Source organism: Arachis hypogaea, chromosome 16, assembly GCF_003086295.3.
Source record: "Arachis hypogaea cultivar Tifrunner chromosome 16, arahy.Tifrunner.gnm2.J5K5, whole genome shotgun sequence".
Classification (NCBI taxonomy): Eukaryota; Viridiplantae; Streptophyta; class Magnoliopsida; order Fabales; family Fabaceae; genus Arachis; species Arachis hypogaea.
Genome location: NC_092051.1, coordinates 148,103,035 through 148,117,648, shown reverse-complemented (window position 1 = coordinate 148,117,648; position 14,614 = coordinate 148,103,035). Strand labels below are relative to the sequence as shown.

At 34.7% G+C, this 14,614-nt stretch overlaps 2 protein-coding genes across 3 annotated transcripts; both read right to left on the bottom strand.

Annotated features, from left to right (window-relative positions):
* Positions 1-1,381: 1,381 nt before the first annotated feature.
* Positions 1,382-6,847, bottom strand: LOC112697737 (WD repeat-containing protein PCN). 2 transcript variants are annotated; one of them, XM_025751049.3, is made up of 11 exons: positions 6,464-6,847; positions 6,245-6,388; positions 5,720-6,023; positions 5,558-5,621; positions 5,032-5,145; positions 4,725-4,887; positions 3,991-4,141; positions 3,230-3,807; positions 2,869-3,050; positions 2,464-2,724; positions 1,382-2,047 (listed from the first exon to the last, which is right to left on the bottom strand). In XM_025751049.3, exons 1-11 carry the CDS (start codon positions 6,623-6,625, stop codon positions 1,768-1,770), a joined length of 2,403 nt encoding a protein of 800 aa, XP_025606834.1. In that variant the 5' UTR covers positions 6,626-6,847; the 3' UTR covers positions 1,382-1,767. The 2 variants fall into 2 exon arrangements, with proteins under 2 accessions (XP_025606834.1, XP_025606833.1); XM_025751048.3 differs by having other exon boundaries at positions 3,230-3,810; positions 6,464-6,781.
* A 1,228-nt stretch (positions 6,848-8,075) lies between these two features.
* On the bottom strand, positions 8,076-14,393 carry LOC112697736 (70 kDa peptidyl-prolyl isomerase). The gene is made up of 13 exons (XM_025751046.3): positions 13,959-14,393; positions 13,520-13,606; positions 12,975-13,208; positions 12,774-12,854; positions 12,596-12,676; positions 11,721-11,915; positions 10,760-10,849; positions 10,451-10,626; positions 10,082-10,204; positions 9,845-9,991; positions 9,130-9,257; positions 8,923-9,043; positions 8,076-8,548 (listed from the first exon to the last, which is right to left on the bottom strand). The coding sequence occupies exons 1-13, from the start codon at positions 14,149-14,151 to the stop codon at positions 8,429-8,431; spliced, it is 1,776 nt and encodes a 591-aa protein (XP_025606831.1). The 5' UTR covers positions 14,152-14,393; the 3' UTR covers positions 8,076-8,428.
* Positions 14,394-14,614: the final 221 nt, after the last annotated feature.

The window sequence follows — 14,614 nt, the reverse complement described above, 5'->3', positions numbered from 1 at the left end:
TTTTTCATTCTCTAGTTAACTAATTTACTACTAAAAAATAAAAGATATAGTAAATTTAGAAGGGAGAGTGTTAATACTAACATGGAATTGGTCCAATAGTAGACAAGTTTGTTTCATTTTCAGTGATTTCATCAAACATTAAAACTTAGGAGCATTTTCAAAATTTCTGGAGTGGAATTCTTAATAATAGAATATCTTTTCTAGTGATCTTGAATTCAGAAAATTCCTTTTGTGTGAAACAATTACAACTCAAATTAAATGAACAGGTCAAATAAAGTACCAAAAAAAGAAAAGATAAAAATAAGAGAGGAAAGAGGGGTCACAATTTCACTTGAGCCATTATTCACCACCATGAATCCATATATCAATCAAATCCAAAGGCCTTAGTTATGAGTAGTGGGGCCCACTTGATTAAGTTCAGCTACTGCCAGCCTTGCTCACAACTACTTTGGGTGGGTAAATATGGTAAGAGAAATGGGCTTGGCACCAAAAATAGACAAAGTATCCAAATGAAACCAAAAGCCAAGTTTCATTTTCAGCCTAAAGGGGCAACCCCACAACCCCTTTTGATAGCTACTCACTTTGAATTGTGATCCATTCACAACACTTAGTACAATTATTGAATATATTATGTTTTGGTAGGATATCCAACAAAATCTTCCATTCAAAAGGTGTTTATATCCTCAGACTTGAACTAACCGCATGGATACATTTCAAAGCAACTTAGATATTTAGAAAAGGACAAACACCTCACCTTTCACTAATCATTTCTAATTCCATGGGCATTTTGTGGTTCACCTTTGTCATTAGAGACCTTTTAGGTGTTAGCAAGATGGAGTTAAGGTTTAGGGCACATGCTCCATATCATGGATACACGGTTTTACTAGTATGCATTGCCTTTATTGGAGGGTACATGTTACATATCATGTTAACATGCATTGATGAGTACAGCACACTAATAATATCTTTTCACTATATTAGGTTTAAAAAGAATCCAATCTAATTAAAACATTTAAATTTTACAACTATTGGGTTAAATATTATCCAATCCAATTCAAAATTTTATATAGGCATCCTTCATTCATGAAAAAAGTACTAAACTATTTTACTCTCGTATGAGTAAATAACTAGTCGCAATATAAGTATATACTCCAATTATTCCAATTCTATTTGCCAATATATATAATTCTCTTTCAAGGATATACTATTTTAGAGATGTTAATTAAGAAAAAAAAAAGGAATTTTGATAAGTTGGTCTCGATTTTTAATAAGTAAATAAAACAATAAATTTATACTAGAGTTTGATGAATCAAAAAATTGTTGAACTTGGTTTTCCCTCTGGATTGATACACTTTGAATGTCAACATTCAACACAAGAATATTCCTACTTTCAAGGGTAGTTTCATGTACGTCTTAATCATCTCATGCATAATCGTCATGAAAAGATTCTATATGTCACAAGCAAGAGAAACAGGGCCAAGGAGAGATGGCGTAGTAGTACAATACAAGTTATAAAGCCTAAAACTATGAAGTAAAAAAGCTATCATCACCAATGGAACAAAATTGATTATGAAAACACAATACATGACAATGGATCCCAGCCATGGAGAGACAAAATAAGAAAAAGGAGTAAAAAACAACATTGAAAGGGACCCTCTTTCTATATCCCCCTTATAAAGATGCATCATCAACACCATTATCATCATCATCATGTCACCCCCTAAAGCTGAGAACAACCCTTTCTTCTCCCTATTTTGTTTTGAAAACTTAGGTGCCAAAAATATGTTTATGAACTGGTGGGGCTTCTAGTCTTTTAACCACTTCCAGCCATGGCTTTTCTACCATAAAGAAGGAATTTTTTGAGACATGAGCTAAAAATAAAACTGGGTTATCTAATGAAAATACGTCAAAGTTTCTCCTATATTTTGTCCTCTTCTTAACATTAGTAAAGTTTTGTTGCAAGTTCCTGGTCAATGATTCTTGAGCATTTAGCATATCGCTTTCGTCTTGCTCCACCGGTAATCCAAAATCAATCAAGCACATTGCCCTGAATGCACAAAAATTTCCAAACATGAGAAACAATCAACAAGCAAAAGATGTATAAAGATCATAAGGTTAATGTATAAGTTCATATATTAATGTGAAACAACATATGCAGATACCATTTTTTGATTGTGCAAGTATAGAGCATATTAAGTGTAACAGTGCCAGAACAATAAACAAAACAACTATATCAAAAAGTTTGTGGCATATGCCATTTAATTTGTTAATTTCAGTTTTTTTATTCATTTCGTATTAATGCAAAATTTAGCTGCCACCCTTTTAGTTAAAAATAAATGGATATGGATCCTCTCATGACTTGTATCCAAAATAAACATCACAAAATCATTTCTTTATATAGGTTAATTGAATCAACTATATAAATATGAACATGACAACACAATGAAAGATAATTAAAAATACCTGGAGCTATAAATAACAACTGATGATGAAGTTGATGAGGGAGGAAATGAAAGCCCAATGACTTCACCGGGAAACTCCTGGAATCTCCGGGGAAGAACATATGTATTCCTCATCGACCATTCTCCCAACTGCTTGGCCTCAACGTCAAATGCATACACTTGATTCGAAGAAGTTGTAACTATCATTACATTGTTGTTCTGGGGAGGAAACCCACCAGCCGTAACAGAGGCACCATCTAATCTTGAGATGAACCAGTGCTGCCTGAAGCACAAAGGCTTATTATTATGTAAAAATTTTGAATTTTTACTTTTCACATTCATAAGAAATGGATTATGAGTTTCCTACAGACAGCAAAGTAAAGTAATAGTAATCTCGAATCACAATTAAAAGCAAATTAGTGGCAACCTTAGTGTCTCCAAGTTAAACACATATATATCGCCAAAGCAGTTAACAGCTGCCAGCCACTGCCTGTCGGAACTGGTAAATAATCTAGTAATGGGAGGTTCCTTCGGAGGCAATTTCTCGTCATCCAGCTCCCGACAGGGTGTAAAAGCATGCACTAGTTCCGATGTGCTGACATCCACAACCTATAGCATTCAAATGCAAGGAGTATCAATAAAACAAACTATACAAAGCCTAACCAAATAGCATAACGCTAACAAGATTCTTGGACGTCGTAGGGCAAGCATGGTTGACAGAAACCCATAATTAAATGCCTATAATAAACAGTTCTAGCCATAATAGGAAAGAAATATTGCTAGCTTACATATATCCTCCTATCATGGCCAGCTAGTATCAACCAGGATGACTCATGGGTGAAAATCATTGAATGGGCAAAGGGTAACCTCGAGGGAAGCTTCTTTCTACTCACGCTCCATGTAATCTTTCCAACTTCACTCCTCTTTAACTCAAACAGACTAGGCCTTGCATTATCTGAGTACGCAAAATGCTCCCCAGAATTAGCAATTGTGCTGCAAGCAATCTTCCGAGATTCCTTAGTCTTCACTCGTGCAAGGATTTCAGTCTTAGTAAAGCATCCAGCTGTACGAACATTTCCAAGATGTAGTAAATGTACATCTAACCATTGCCTAGACTGGACTAAAAGCATTGATGATTGATTGAAGGCAGTATTAAGCACTAGCTGAACCGGGGTTCTCTGAGGCGCAGGACAAATATCATGAGGAGAAAACTTAGTGAATTCCTTTACCGGGTATGCAAATAGTTTTGTGTCATCTCCTGCTGATATAAGCATGGGAACCCCAAATTGGGACCATTTATGATAATTTAAATCAACAGGCTTTCCTTCAAGCCGACGTCTTTTATTCCTCTCTTCTGGCAGAGAATCTGCTAAACAAAGAGTTCATAGCTAATCAGCAGAAATAGTAGATTCTAAGTTAGCAGCTAAAGATCTCAGTTTACATGAGATATAAAACTAACAAGATAAGCTCTCTTTTTTTAATTAAAAAAAAGGGGGGGTAGATAAACATTTATTTCATTGGAAAGCAATTTTGGGTCTTTCAAACAGACCTTCTTGAGATATCGGCACAGCAACAGTCAAGGCCTTGACATCATGTGTATGAGACCTTACATAGTGAACATAGATCCATTTCTTTGTCATCACAAGGGGGTTGACACTGTCGGAAGATGCTGACTGGCTAGACAGCTTATAGAGAATAACCTTCAAATAGTATAAACTAAACCAACGTTAGTATTATGCACTTGGTCATGAGTATATTATCTTGTACATAACACTGCATTACATTTTTGTTAATAATATACAGAAGAGTGAGAACATACAACACATGAACTTTGGCTTCCAGATTACAGAACAATATACACTTCTTGTTTTCACTATCTAACTTGGTCATATTGAATTTTGAGATGAAAACAGAAGATAAAATGGAACATAGAAATCCATGAATTATTATAACTTAGCGAAGTGATAAATACACATTAAATGGGTCAGAAGAAGCGAGAATTAAGGAGCATATAATGATAACCAAGCCACAATTAACAATTAATCACCTCATGGTAGAAATTTACTTAGAAGCTTCTAAACATACAATAACAAGAGTCAAAACATCCTGATGATTTATGATTATAATGTCTCCTGCAACTCTTGGAGAAAAGTTGTCGGATTTGGAATCCCTCACATGAATCTCACATAAAAATGCATACATGAAAATTTCCACTCCACTTTTACCCCCAAGACCAAACATATTCTGAATATTAAGAATTCAACAAATTGTGCAACTCCATACCTGGCCATCAGAACCAGCCGAGAACACCCTATCATGACTTGGGGATGCAGCCAAAGCATTTACATCGCCCTTGTGCAATGAATGTGCTTGCAAGAGAGTTCCATGTTTACTATCCCAAAATTGGACACTGCCACTGCTGTCTGCACTAACAAGCGTCCCAGACCTAAATAATAACCAAAGGAGGATCATTGACAAAGGTCTTCGAAATGCAGAAGGTACTATTGTATCAAAAACATAAATGTGTGGTATATATGTAATGCAAGTGTGTTCATCTTAGTTAATTTAAAAAGCAATGATTCGATGCTACCTTAAAGACAGTAACGACCATATGCAAAGTTCATGTCCGCCACCCAAACCTCCAAGCCCAGCCGTAATCCTATAAATTTCACGACTAGACGTAGCATCCCAGCACCGTATTAACCTGTGAAAAGAAGAGGAGAAAAGCTGAAGCATATTTAACCAAATAGTGAAACATAGAAATATAGATATAAAAATGTGCAAAAATGCTATTCGTACACCAAAATCAGCCACTAAGGTATTTATATATAACTAAATGTGTGGTTTAATTTATTTTTAATATGAATTTGTATTCCAACATGTATTTTATACGGGTGGCTAACTTTGGTGGCTGATTTTGATATACACATAGCATAGTCCAAAAATGTGAGTGGATTATGGTGCTATATGTGCTTGATTTATGTCAAAGCCAAGCAATGTTCATATGAGCTTGAATGCTACCTAAAAAAAGTAGGTGACAATTTCCCTCTTACTTCAAAGTTGCATAAGACAATAGTTGAAAATTGCTATTTAATGAATAAAACAAGAAGGCGTACCCATCACTACTTCCGGAGTATATGTAGTTAGCATCAGTGCTCCAAGTCACACTTAAAACTCGTCCTGTACGCAATCCCACAAAGCATTGTCTTATCAGAATCGAGCCCAGTAGAAAAAACTGCAGCAAGCACCAAATAATGCAGGGACGAAATGAAACTAACCTTTGACCCGAGGCAATGATTTTACATATAGGAATTCATCTTCGTCAGATATGGCATAAATCCTCACACTTCCATCATCATAACCAATTGCTACACGTGGAGACTCAAGAACAGATTGCTTGCCAGCATCAGGTGAGTCATTATCTTCGTCACTATCGCTGCTCTCTTGTTCATCAGATTCTTGAATTTTACTGGCATAACCATTCCCCATAACATCACCATTAGGCACATTATTAACTAAATCAACCTTAGGGAACGTAACAGCCATTTGCCAAATGGAAACACCATCTGAATCAAGCACAGTCTGTAATAGGACATCAAATTCAGCCAAACAAATTTTACACATTAGCCAACAACTCTTCAAGAACACTCATTCCAAAATAATAATAAGCACTCCAGTGCCAACCATATTAAAATAAATAAATAAATAAATAACAAACATTACACTAGCACTAACAAGCACAACTAGATTAAACCTAACTATGCTAACATTTCAGTAAAAGTTGGGGGGAAAAGCCACAATACCGTTTGCTTCAGGTGGAAAAGATCCCACTTGGAAACTGAACCATCAATGTTAGACGAAAACAAACGACCGCACGGCATGCCATTGGAGCCGCCAGGGCACCAAAGAAGCGAAGATACTCTTGTAGTAGGGTCACCATGAATCGTCTAAACAAAAAGTAAATAAATAAATAAAATTCCATAAATAAAAAAGTAAAAAGAAATAAGAAGAATCTTGATTACAAGTTGACAGTGCCAGCCAATGGAGCCGGGAGATACGAGCCAGAGTTCAAGGGAACCGTCTTGGCGAGCTGCGGCTACACGGAGGCCGTCGACGCTGGTGGCAAGAGCGACTACCGGAGAGGGTCTCCAATCTATTGAGTTGATTTTGTAGATTTCGCCCATCCTATTATGGAAGGACGAAGAAGACGAAGTGTTTCAGAAGAGAGAGTGAAAGAAGAAGAAGCCGTGGAGGAGGAAGAAGAAGAAGAAGAAGAAGAAAGTAGGGTAAGCAGGCGGCCAGGTTTTAGTTTCGGTAGTGTTTTTCAAGCTCTCTCTATCATTCTTATTTGGGCCTCAGCCCGTTTATACTAAAAGTGTAGGTGATCTTACAGGCCCAACGGTTTTACGTAATTAATGGCACTAGCAGTGACATTTAAATGTGTTATTACTTGCAGCTGAGGCTTAGCTCAACTGGTAACACCATGTGCCTCTTAATATGCTGCACTCGGGTTCAAATCTTAGTGAGTGCACCAAGTATTGATTATGAACCCTTAAAATGTGTGTGGGTGAGTGTGTAGTGTAGGTGAGTTGTGATACTTAAGATTGGGGGTTGTTCAATCCACTTGACCAAAAAAAAAAAAAAAAAAAAATGTGTTATTACTTATTAGTGTCCTATGTGATTCATATTTTTTCTCAAATTAAATATTATATTTTTATCTAAAAATAGAAAGATGAATGTCATTATCTAAGCTATGAAGTGTTATTAATTTACTGGTATATATTATATACTATGTTATGTATTAGTGATTAAATTAAAGAAAAATTTAAGTACATTTAATTTTATTTATAAAGTTATTTTCCCTCAAATTAAGTATTATATTTTTTGCTTCTTTTTATTCGTCTTTTTTTTTTTACGTATAGAATTTCTATGCTTTTATTTATAAAGTTATTCGTTTTTTCTTCAAAATTTTTTATGTTTATTGTCAAAAAAAATAAACCAAAAAATAAAATAAAAGGTACATAATTTCTCCTTTTTTTATTTTTTTATTTTTTTTATTTTTCAAAAAAAAAGAATTATATGAGTGTAAAACAAAAAAAACTACGAAAACAAAAGAAAGAAGGAGGAGGAGGAATTGTTTAGGAAAAATATAAAACAGAAAAATTACACACCAAAATTTTTTAATGATATCACATAAATTTTCTTACCTTAGACATTGAAATTTTTTAACACAAATTTTTAACCAGAAATTTTCAAAATTCTGGACTTAATGCAGTAATTTCTTAACAAGAACTTCTTTAGTTTTTTTTATTATTTTTCTTTTTTTCATTTTTGTTGCTCTTACTTCTTTATTTTGATTATGCATTTTTTGTTTTTTTTCTTGTTTCTTTTTTAAGAGAGAGAAATAAAAAAATAAAACAAAGAGGGAAAAACAGAGAAAGGGAAGAGAGGATGATAATGATGATGTGGAAGAAGAAAAAGGAGAGAGAGAAAAAGACATAGAAGAAGGAGCAGAAGAAAGAGAAGAAATTGCAGAACATGTACATCAAATTCAGTTATATGCATTTTTATTTCTGCTAAAATAAAAGTAGCACGGAAATCTAAAATGTATTATTTCAACTTAGTTAAACTTAGTTAAGTAAAAAATTTGAATGCTTAGCTTTTCTATTAGAAAATATATTTGGCTCATTCAACCAACTTATAAATGTTATTCAGCTATTAGTCCTCACCCTTATTTGGTCACTTCATGACATATAAACCCACTTGAACAACATTCAAAGAGTTCGAACTGCTCACACTCAAGTACATGCACGAAGTCAAGACAAATGATCGTGAATTAATCTAGTTTCACTAGAGTTTGCTAAATCAGCTAAGTCTAAAACTTCCATCTAATTTGAACTTGGAATCTTGCATTCCATCTACCACTTATATTAGAATTGCAATAAAAAATTTTGTAAGAACTATACATGTGAATATCATAAATATCATTATGAATCCACAATTAGACCGTCGACAGAAGGAGCAGCACTATCCGCAACTTTGTCCATTTCCATCTTCGTGGCCTCTTCATTTTTCTTCTCGTCCTCTTCTTTTTCAACCTTCAATCTCTGATGCAGAAGGGTAAGAACTTCAGTTACAAACAGTGTTTATGGGGGTGTTTAGTAATGACAAATAACAAGGATTAATAACAAGGTAAAGAAAACCAAGAAATTATATACAAGTCCTTAAATGAGAACTAGGCAATGTTAAAAAATATTTTATCCATGGTCCTCATCTGGGCTACAGCCTAAACTAGTAGATTCATGCTTCAATTGTTAGTTCTTTTTCTAAAATGGTATTTGTTGATTACTTCAATCTTAGATGTGAATATGTGATGTGCTCAAGTTTCCTCCAACCATTCAGCAAGTGGGATTTCAGGCAATACAAGCTCCAAATTTCAAAAACAAGCAAAAATGAGTAACAAAGTTCAAACACTAATCACCTTTGTTGCCACAGATGAATCCTTTTCTTTATGCGCAAACATATTTTCATAGAGCTTAGCATATTTCTTATCATTCTCAGCCTGAAGTTGCTTTAATTTCTTCTTCATTACCATTACCTCCCTGGAAAATGAAAAAAACATGCTCCCATTATGAACCTTTCATCCAATCAAGCGGTAATTTACTCCAATCAACACTTATATAAGTACCTATTTTGTGGGTCCACCTCAAGAGCTTTCTTGATGTCTACATCTGCCAACAGAAAATCTCCAGTCTCTATATATGCCTGCGCTCGTCTGTATAAAGCTTTTACGTTGCAAATCTCAACATCAAGCACCTGATAAAAAGTAAGAAACGTAAGACATTAACTTCTATAACTAAGGCTCGTGATAAGCTGAATGGGGAAGGATATTAATCGATCCTTCTCCTTATTTGAACTCAGAGGTATGCGAGGGTCAGTGACGTTTTATCATGAAATTTTATTTACTGATTAACAATTTTATACAGAGTTCAGCATTCATTATGTGCCAATCCAACAATTCTTAATGCTCATCTTGTGGCAGTCATTTATGTTTAAGCACTGTCATTATTAAACTAGAAGTTAAGAAAGTAGTGTATTCCTTTCCAAAATTCACACGAGTTTCCAGCAGACAATACAACAGTTGGAAGAGAATTTGCAGAGAAAGTTTACTTCAAGTAACTAAATTCAATTTACAGAACCTGTCTACTAAATAGCACACTGGGACTCTAACTGGAACTATTTTTGTTGCCAGTACCTCTCTATTAGCTTTACCAGAAGCATACAACTTGTCATCACTTCTCTCCCCCACATTTTATCCTATTCACTATTCAAATAGCAATCTGCTCACTGAATAACAAAGCTTTAAATCTTATTCCTACACATGACTTTAATTGGCTGTTTACCTGTGAACATAACTTGATTGCTCCAGGAAAGTCGTTAAGTTTAAGGCAACAAGCTGCACCATTCAACCAGCATGACACTCTTAATGCTTTAGCTTGTTTTTCCTCATCATCCCCAAACGATCCATCTTCACTAACATAATCAGCAGCCTGAGAGAAACAAGGTATCATTGATTAGCCAGGAAGGTAAAAGGAGGTTACTAAACCTTGAAAACTCAATGCCAACACAATTCAAGCTACCTTATCATACTTCTTGGCTGCCCGCTCATACTTGCAACATTTAAATAGCATATTGCCTTCTTCTTTCTTCCTTTTAGCTGTATCAATTTTCTCGTTACTTTTCAATTCCCATGGTGCTTTCTCCTGTTAAGCAAATAGAATCTAAGAGAGTTGAAAAGAACTAATATGGGCAGACAAACATATTTATGTAAATGATAAGCTGCACGCAGCATCCAAAACTAAAGTTACTGCAGGTTTCTTTTTTTTTTTTTTTTCATTTTATGGCGTATGGTACTAGTTTGCATCATAATCCACAGAAAAAACATCAAGATATTTAACTCCTTAATGGACAAACGCAGACCCACACCAACCCCTTTTTTTTCCCATTACCTTAATGAAATTTTTCATTTCAACATCATAGACTACACGTGAGCTTGGTGGAACCATGGCGAAGTCCCGTTTTACTTCAACATCTCCAAATGCATAATCAGGATGTATGCTAATTATGGCTCTCTCACCCTTCTTCATAGTTACCACTGCTCGATCTAGACCAACAATCACTTGTTCTGCACTAGCAATTTATAAACACTAGCGTCATCACTCAAAAAATGCCATAAACAATAGGTCATGTACTCATGTAAAAGAGTTTAATTGGTCATGTCAAAGAGTTTAACCAAGACGTAACAAGAATACACTCACCTTCATCAGTTATAAATTCCAAAGGAGGAGTTTCATCGATTCCTCTTTTCTCAAATACAGTTCCATCTTCTAGCTTTGCTGTGTAACTGACTGCCACAGATTTTATCAAAAGAAATGAGTTTAGCAAATCCCCTACTTCAGTATCTGATTCTACATTCATTTGTGCAATAAATGACATTACAGGTACAACAATTTCTTAATTTGAAAGAAAAAACGAAGTTTATGGATGTAGGTAGAAATGTGTTCTTAGAAAGCCAACTAGAAAAAATACTAGGTTTAGGTAACAATTAACATGTCATTGATCACAACTACAATCATTGCATCCACGTTTTTATTTGAATATGACTATGCTGTTATTCTAATCCTGTTTAGATGCAAAAGTTAATACATTTCCCTTGATACTGTTTTGTTTCCAGTAATTAGACATTAAAGTAAATCTGAAACTGAATTGGCAGATAATATGGGGAAAAATTTTGTGCTCTTTGTCTCCTATAATTCAAGGCGACACTGCATTCAGGAATGGTCAACATGAAACTAGCCACACTTTTTAGCATTGAAGATATATGAACTGAACTAGTTGCTAATTATTTTGCAATCATAATCTATGATATTCAAACTTCTATTATGCTAAGATTTTAACATAGAGAGATGCCAACGATCATCATTTGAAAGCTCAGGGGGCTCAATAGTCTGAGAATATTTGATATGAAACATCAGATCTTGGCTATAGGTTTAAAATTTCTTGTCGCATCATATGAAGATAAACCTTACTATTATAAATATGTTATCATTAAACTCAGTTGCACCACTACAGGTTTAAAATTTCCTGTAACATAATATTAAGATAAACCTTATTAGTATAAATACGTCATAACCAAGCTCAGTTGCACCACTAGCAACCCTCCAATACAAATGGTTGTACTAGCTGAGATTAAATATGAAATGCATGTTCTTTTCTTACCTGTAACATTTGCACCCTCATTTGCTGTGGAAGCACCCTCTCCTTCTTTCAAAATTTTCTTAAGCACCTTGGAGTCACCAGTAACATCTATGACAGGCTTGAAAGAAACCAATTCAATATTAACATGCAGCACTGAATTTGGTGGAACAGAATGTACTCCATTGCTAGCTTCACTCCCCTTCTCTCCAAAAGCATCTGCAGGCACCATATGAAATACAATTCCAATTCCCAACTAACTATATCAGATATTGATCAGGAAGTTACCTAAAACTAAGAAGAAAAATGAAATTCCAGCTTGACATCCACAGAAGAATGAATAGTTAATAACGAAGTAGATTTTGTAAGATGCAACAAAGATTAGTTATTGTTATTCAGACTGAATCCAACTTTACAGAAAAAAGATATGTACACTTAATGAGGGATTAATAGTTGCAACTTGCAAACAGAAGGTGCAACAAGCAGCCTGGGTTAACTGCAATATCTTTTGTCTTCTGAAAGCGATGTTTATTTGCATTCGTTTAATCAAAAGAAAAACAAAATGCTTTAACTTTCAGTTGATCTTCATGATTGATGCATAAACATTAATTTGTTGCAGAAAATGAACCAAAAAATCTATTAAGGCAAATATGTTATAGTAGCCCGAAGTGCCTAGGGAAACATAAATTAACTACAACTATGCTGTTTATGCAGAAACATCCCAATGGATAATGAAGATTGCTACAACATTTTCATTTCAGTCAAAGTAAGTTGAGTCCAAAGATTCATGTAACTTGACTCGATGACAGAATATAAGGAAATGTGATACACCTCATTTTGATACTAGAAAGATTGTGAAAAAGGATATAGAAGGTGGATTATAAGACCAGGAGACATACAGTGGGGTTGAACAATTAATTGAGCCTTCTCTCCCTTTGTCATAGTCATGATTACTCTTGGCAATCCCGGAAGAAGATGACCTTAGGGTTCACCAAGAACAATAATTGGTCACTCACACTATAAGATGAAAAAATGGAACTATACCACAGTTTATTCTGAATAATTCAATAAATATACCATCCTTAACATGAAATTCAACTCCTCCTTCTGGTGTTTCAGCAACAATAGTGTCATCAGCTAGTGCCATCCGATACTTCACTGCAGTAATAAAAGAATGGGGAAACATGTGAGTCAACAAAAAATGTACGCAGGTCTCAACTTGTCAACATGTTCAACTGACAGTAAGAAAAAAATATGCATAAGCAGCTGTAAGAATACCAAGGACTTCATCTGGATCACGGGGTCGCTCATCCCCAACCCCCTTCTCCATAATTTTCTTGATAATCCCACCATCTCTGCAAACATCCACCACTTTGATCCACGAAATGAGCTCCACCTCAAACTGCTTGGAGTTGGCCGATGAAACACCCGCCTCATCAGGTATTGTGAACAAAGCTACCTCCCCCTTCTTCATGGTGATTATTCCATGATCCAATCCAGCAGCCAGTTCACCTATCAAACCCCATCAACAAAATGAGAAACTAGTTATTTTTTAATCTTACATTCCTTAACATCTAATCCAAACAGCCTACACCAAAATTTGATATTTTTTTATTTTTTTAAATTAAAACAAGTTTTTACTCTCATTCTTTTTCACTGAATGTACCTATTAAAAACTGTAAACTAAAATTCGAACTTAAATTGCATCCTCATATGACAAACTGAGCTTCTTTACCATCAGACAAAAATTTATTTACTCATGTATTGATTGTTCAAGAAAAACAAGGCATCAAAAAACAAGCAGTACTTGCTTTAATAAATACCTTGACCAAGAGTGAACTTTATAGGTTGATCTTTATCCCTACTGGAATCAAACTTGGTTCCATCTTCCAAAGTCCCAACATAGTGCACTGCATTCTCGAGATGAAATAAATAATCAAACATTAAGCATTTTTTATTATTAACAACAACTACTGCCACTAAGAGTGTTCTTGTTTCAGCTTATTTTGCCAGAAAAATCTGATTTTCAAAAACAATCCTAATTAAAAAAACAATAAATCTGATTTTCAGCTTCATACATTCTCAACTTCTTCAATTATATGTAAAATCACCTTTCTCTTTTTTTTCTTTTTCAAAAGCTGAAACAAACTCACCCTACATTACATCGTTCTCCATCCATAACAACATAAGAAAGAAAATACAGAGAGATTTTTCTGAGCATGCGTTTTAGCTGGAAGGGTGGAAATGTAATTATACACGTACCAGTGACTTCATCGTTGAGCTCAGGAGTTTCCCAACCGATTCCGCGCTTGATGAGCTTCTTCTTCAGTCCATAGTTACCGAGTTCCCTCTCTTCGCCGACCTTCTGCGGCGGCGCCGATTCGATCACCTCGCCGGGCTCCTCGTCCAGCTCTTTCTCCTCGTCGCCGTCGTTTATCTCCGATAATACCGCCATCGCTCCGCTGCCGGAAACCGCCTCAGGTTATTTTATTTATTTTATTTTAATTTGTTTATTTTATGGTATGTTTGTAGTGGAGACAGTGTTGTGTGTGAGTGTTTCTGGAAGGATAGTTTTGAAGAAGAAGAAGAATAAGATAAGGGTAATTCCGTAATTTTAATGTCAGAGAGTGAAACAAGGCGAGTGTGTTGTGGTAATATATGGTATTCTTGTTACGGGTGGAAAAAGGCTAAGCGGTCAGCCAAGACATGTAGTTTGGCTTGCTATAAAATAGGCACAAATTTAAATTGTTATAAAAATTTTATTATATTAATAGGTTAGATTTAAGTTTATTAATTAGTTTGGTCTAATCTGTTAGATTTGTTTAAACTTTTTAATATATAATTATATATAAATAATTTTTTTATTATTAATAAAATTATAAGATATTTTAAATTTATTATATTTAATTATAAATAGT

What these genes read in the sequence shown, in the direction of transcription:
- LOC112697737 (XM_025751048.3), bottom strand. Translation starts at nt 6,625, where the DNA reads ATGGGCGAAATCTACAAAATCAACTCAATAGATTGGAGACCCTCTCCG. An exon ending in ATCATTGCCTCGGGTCAAAG is followed by an intron (nt 5,622 to 5,719) that starts GTTAGTTTCATT and finishes GATTGCGTACAG; the next exon opens with GACGAGTTTTAAGTGTGACT. An exon ending in GCCATGATAGGAGGATATAT is followed by an intron (nt 3,051 to 3,229) that starts GTAAGCTAGCAA and finishes TGAATGCTATAG; the next exon opens with GTTGTGGATGTCAGCACATC.
- LOC112697736 (XM_025751046.3), bottom strand. Translation starts at nt 14,151, where the DNA reads ATGGCGGTATTATCGGAGATAAACGACGGCGACGAGGAGAAAGAGCTG. An exon ending in CAATCAAGTTATGTTCACAG is followed by an intron (nt 9,258 to 9,844) that starts GTAAACAGCCAA and finishes ACTTTTTATCAG; the next exon opens with GTGCTTGATGTTGAGATTTG. An exon ending in GAGGTGGACCCACAAAATAG is followed by an intron (nt 9,044 to 9,129) that starts GTACTTATATAA and finishes TTCATTTTCCAG; the next exon opens with GGAGGTAATGGTAATGAAGA.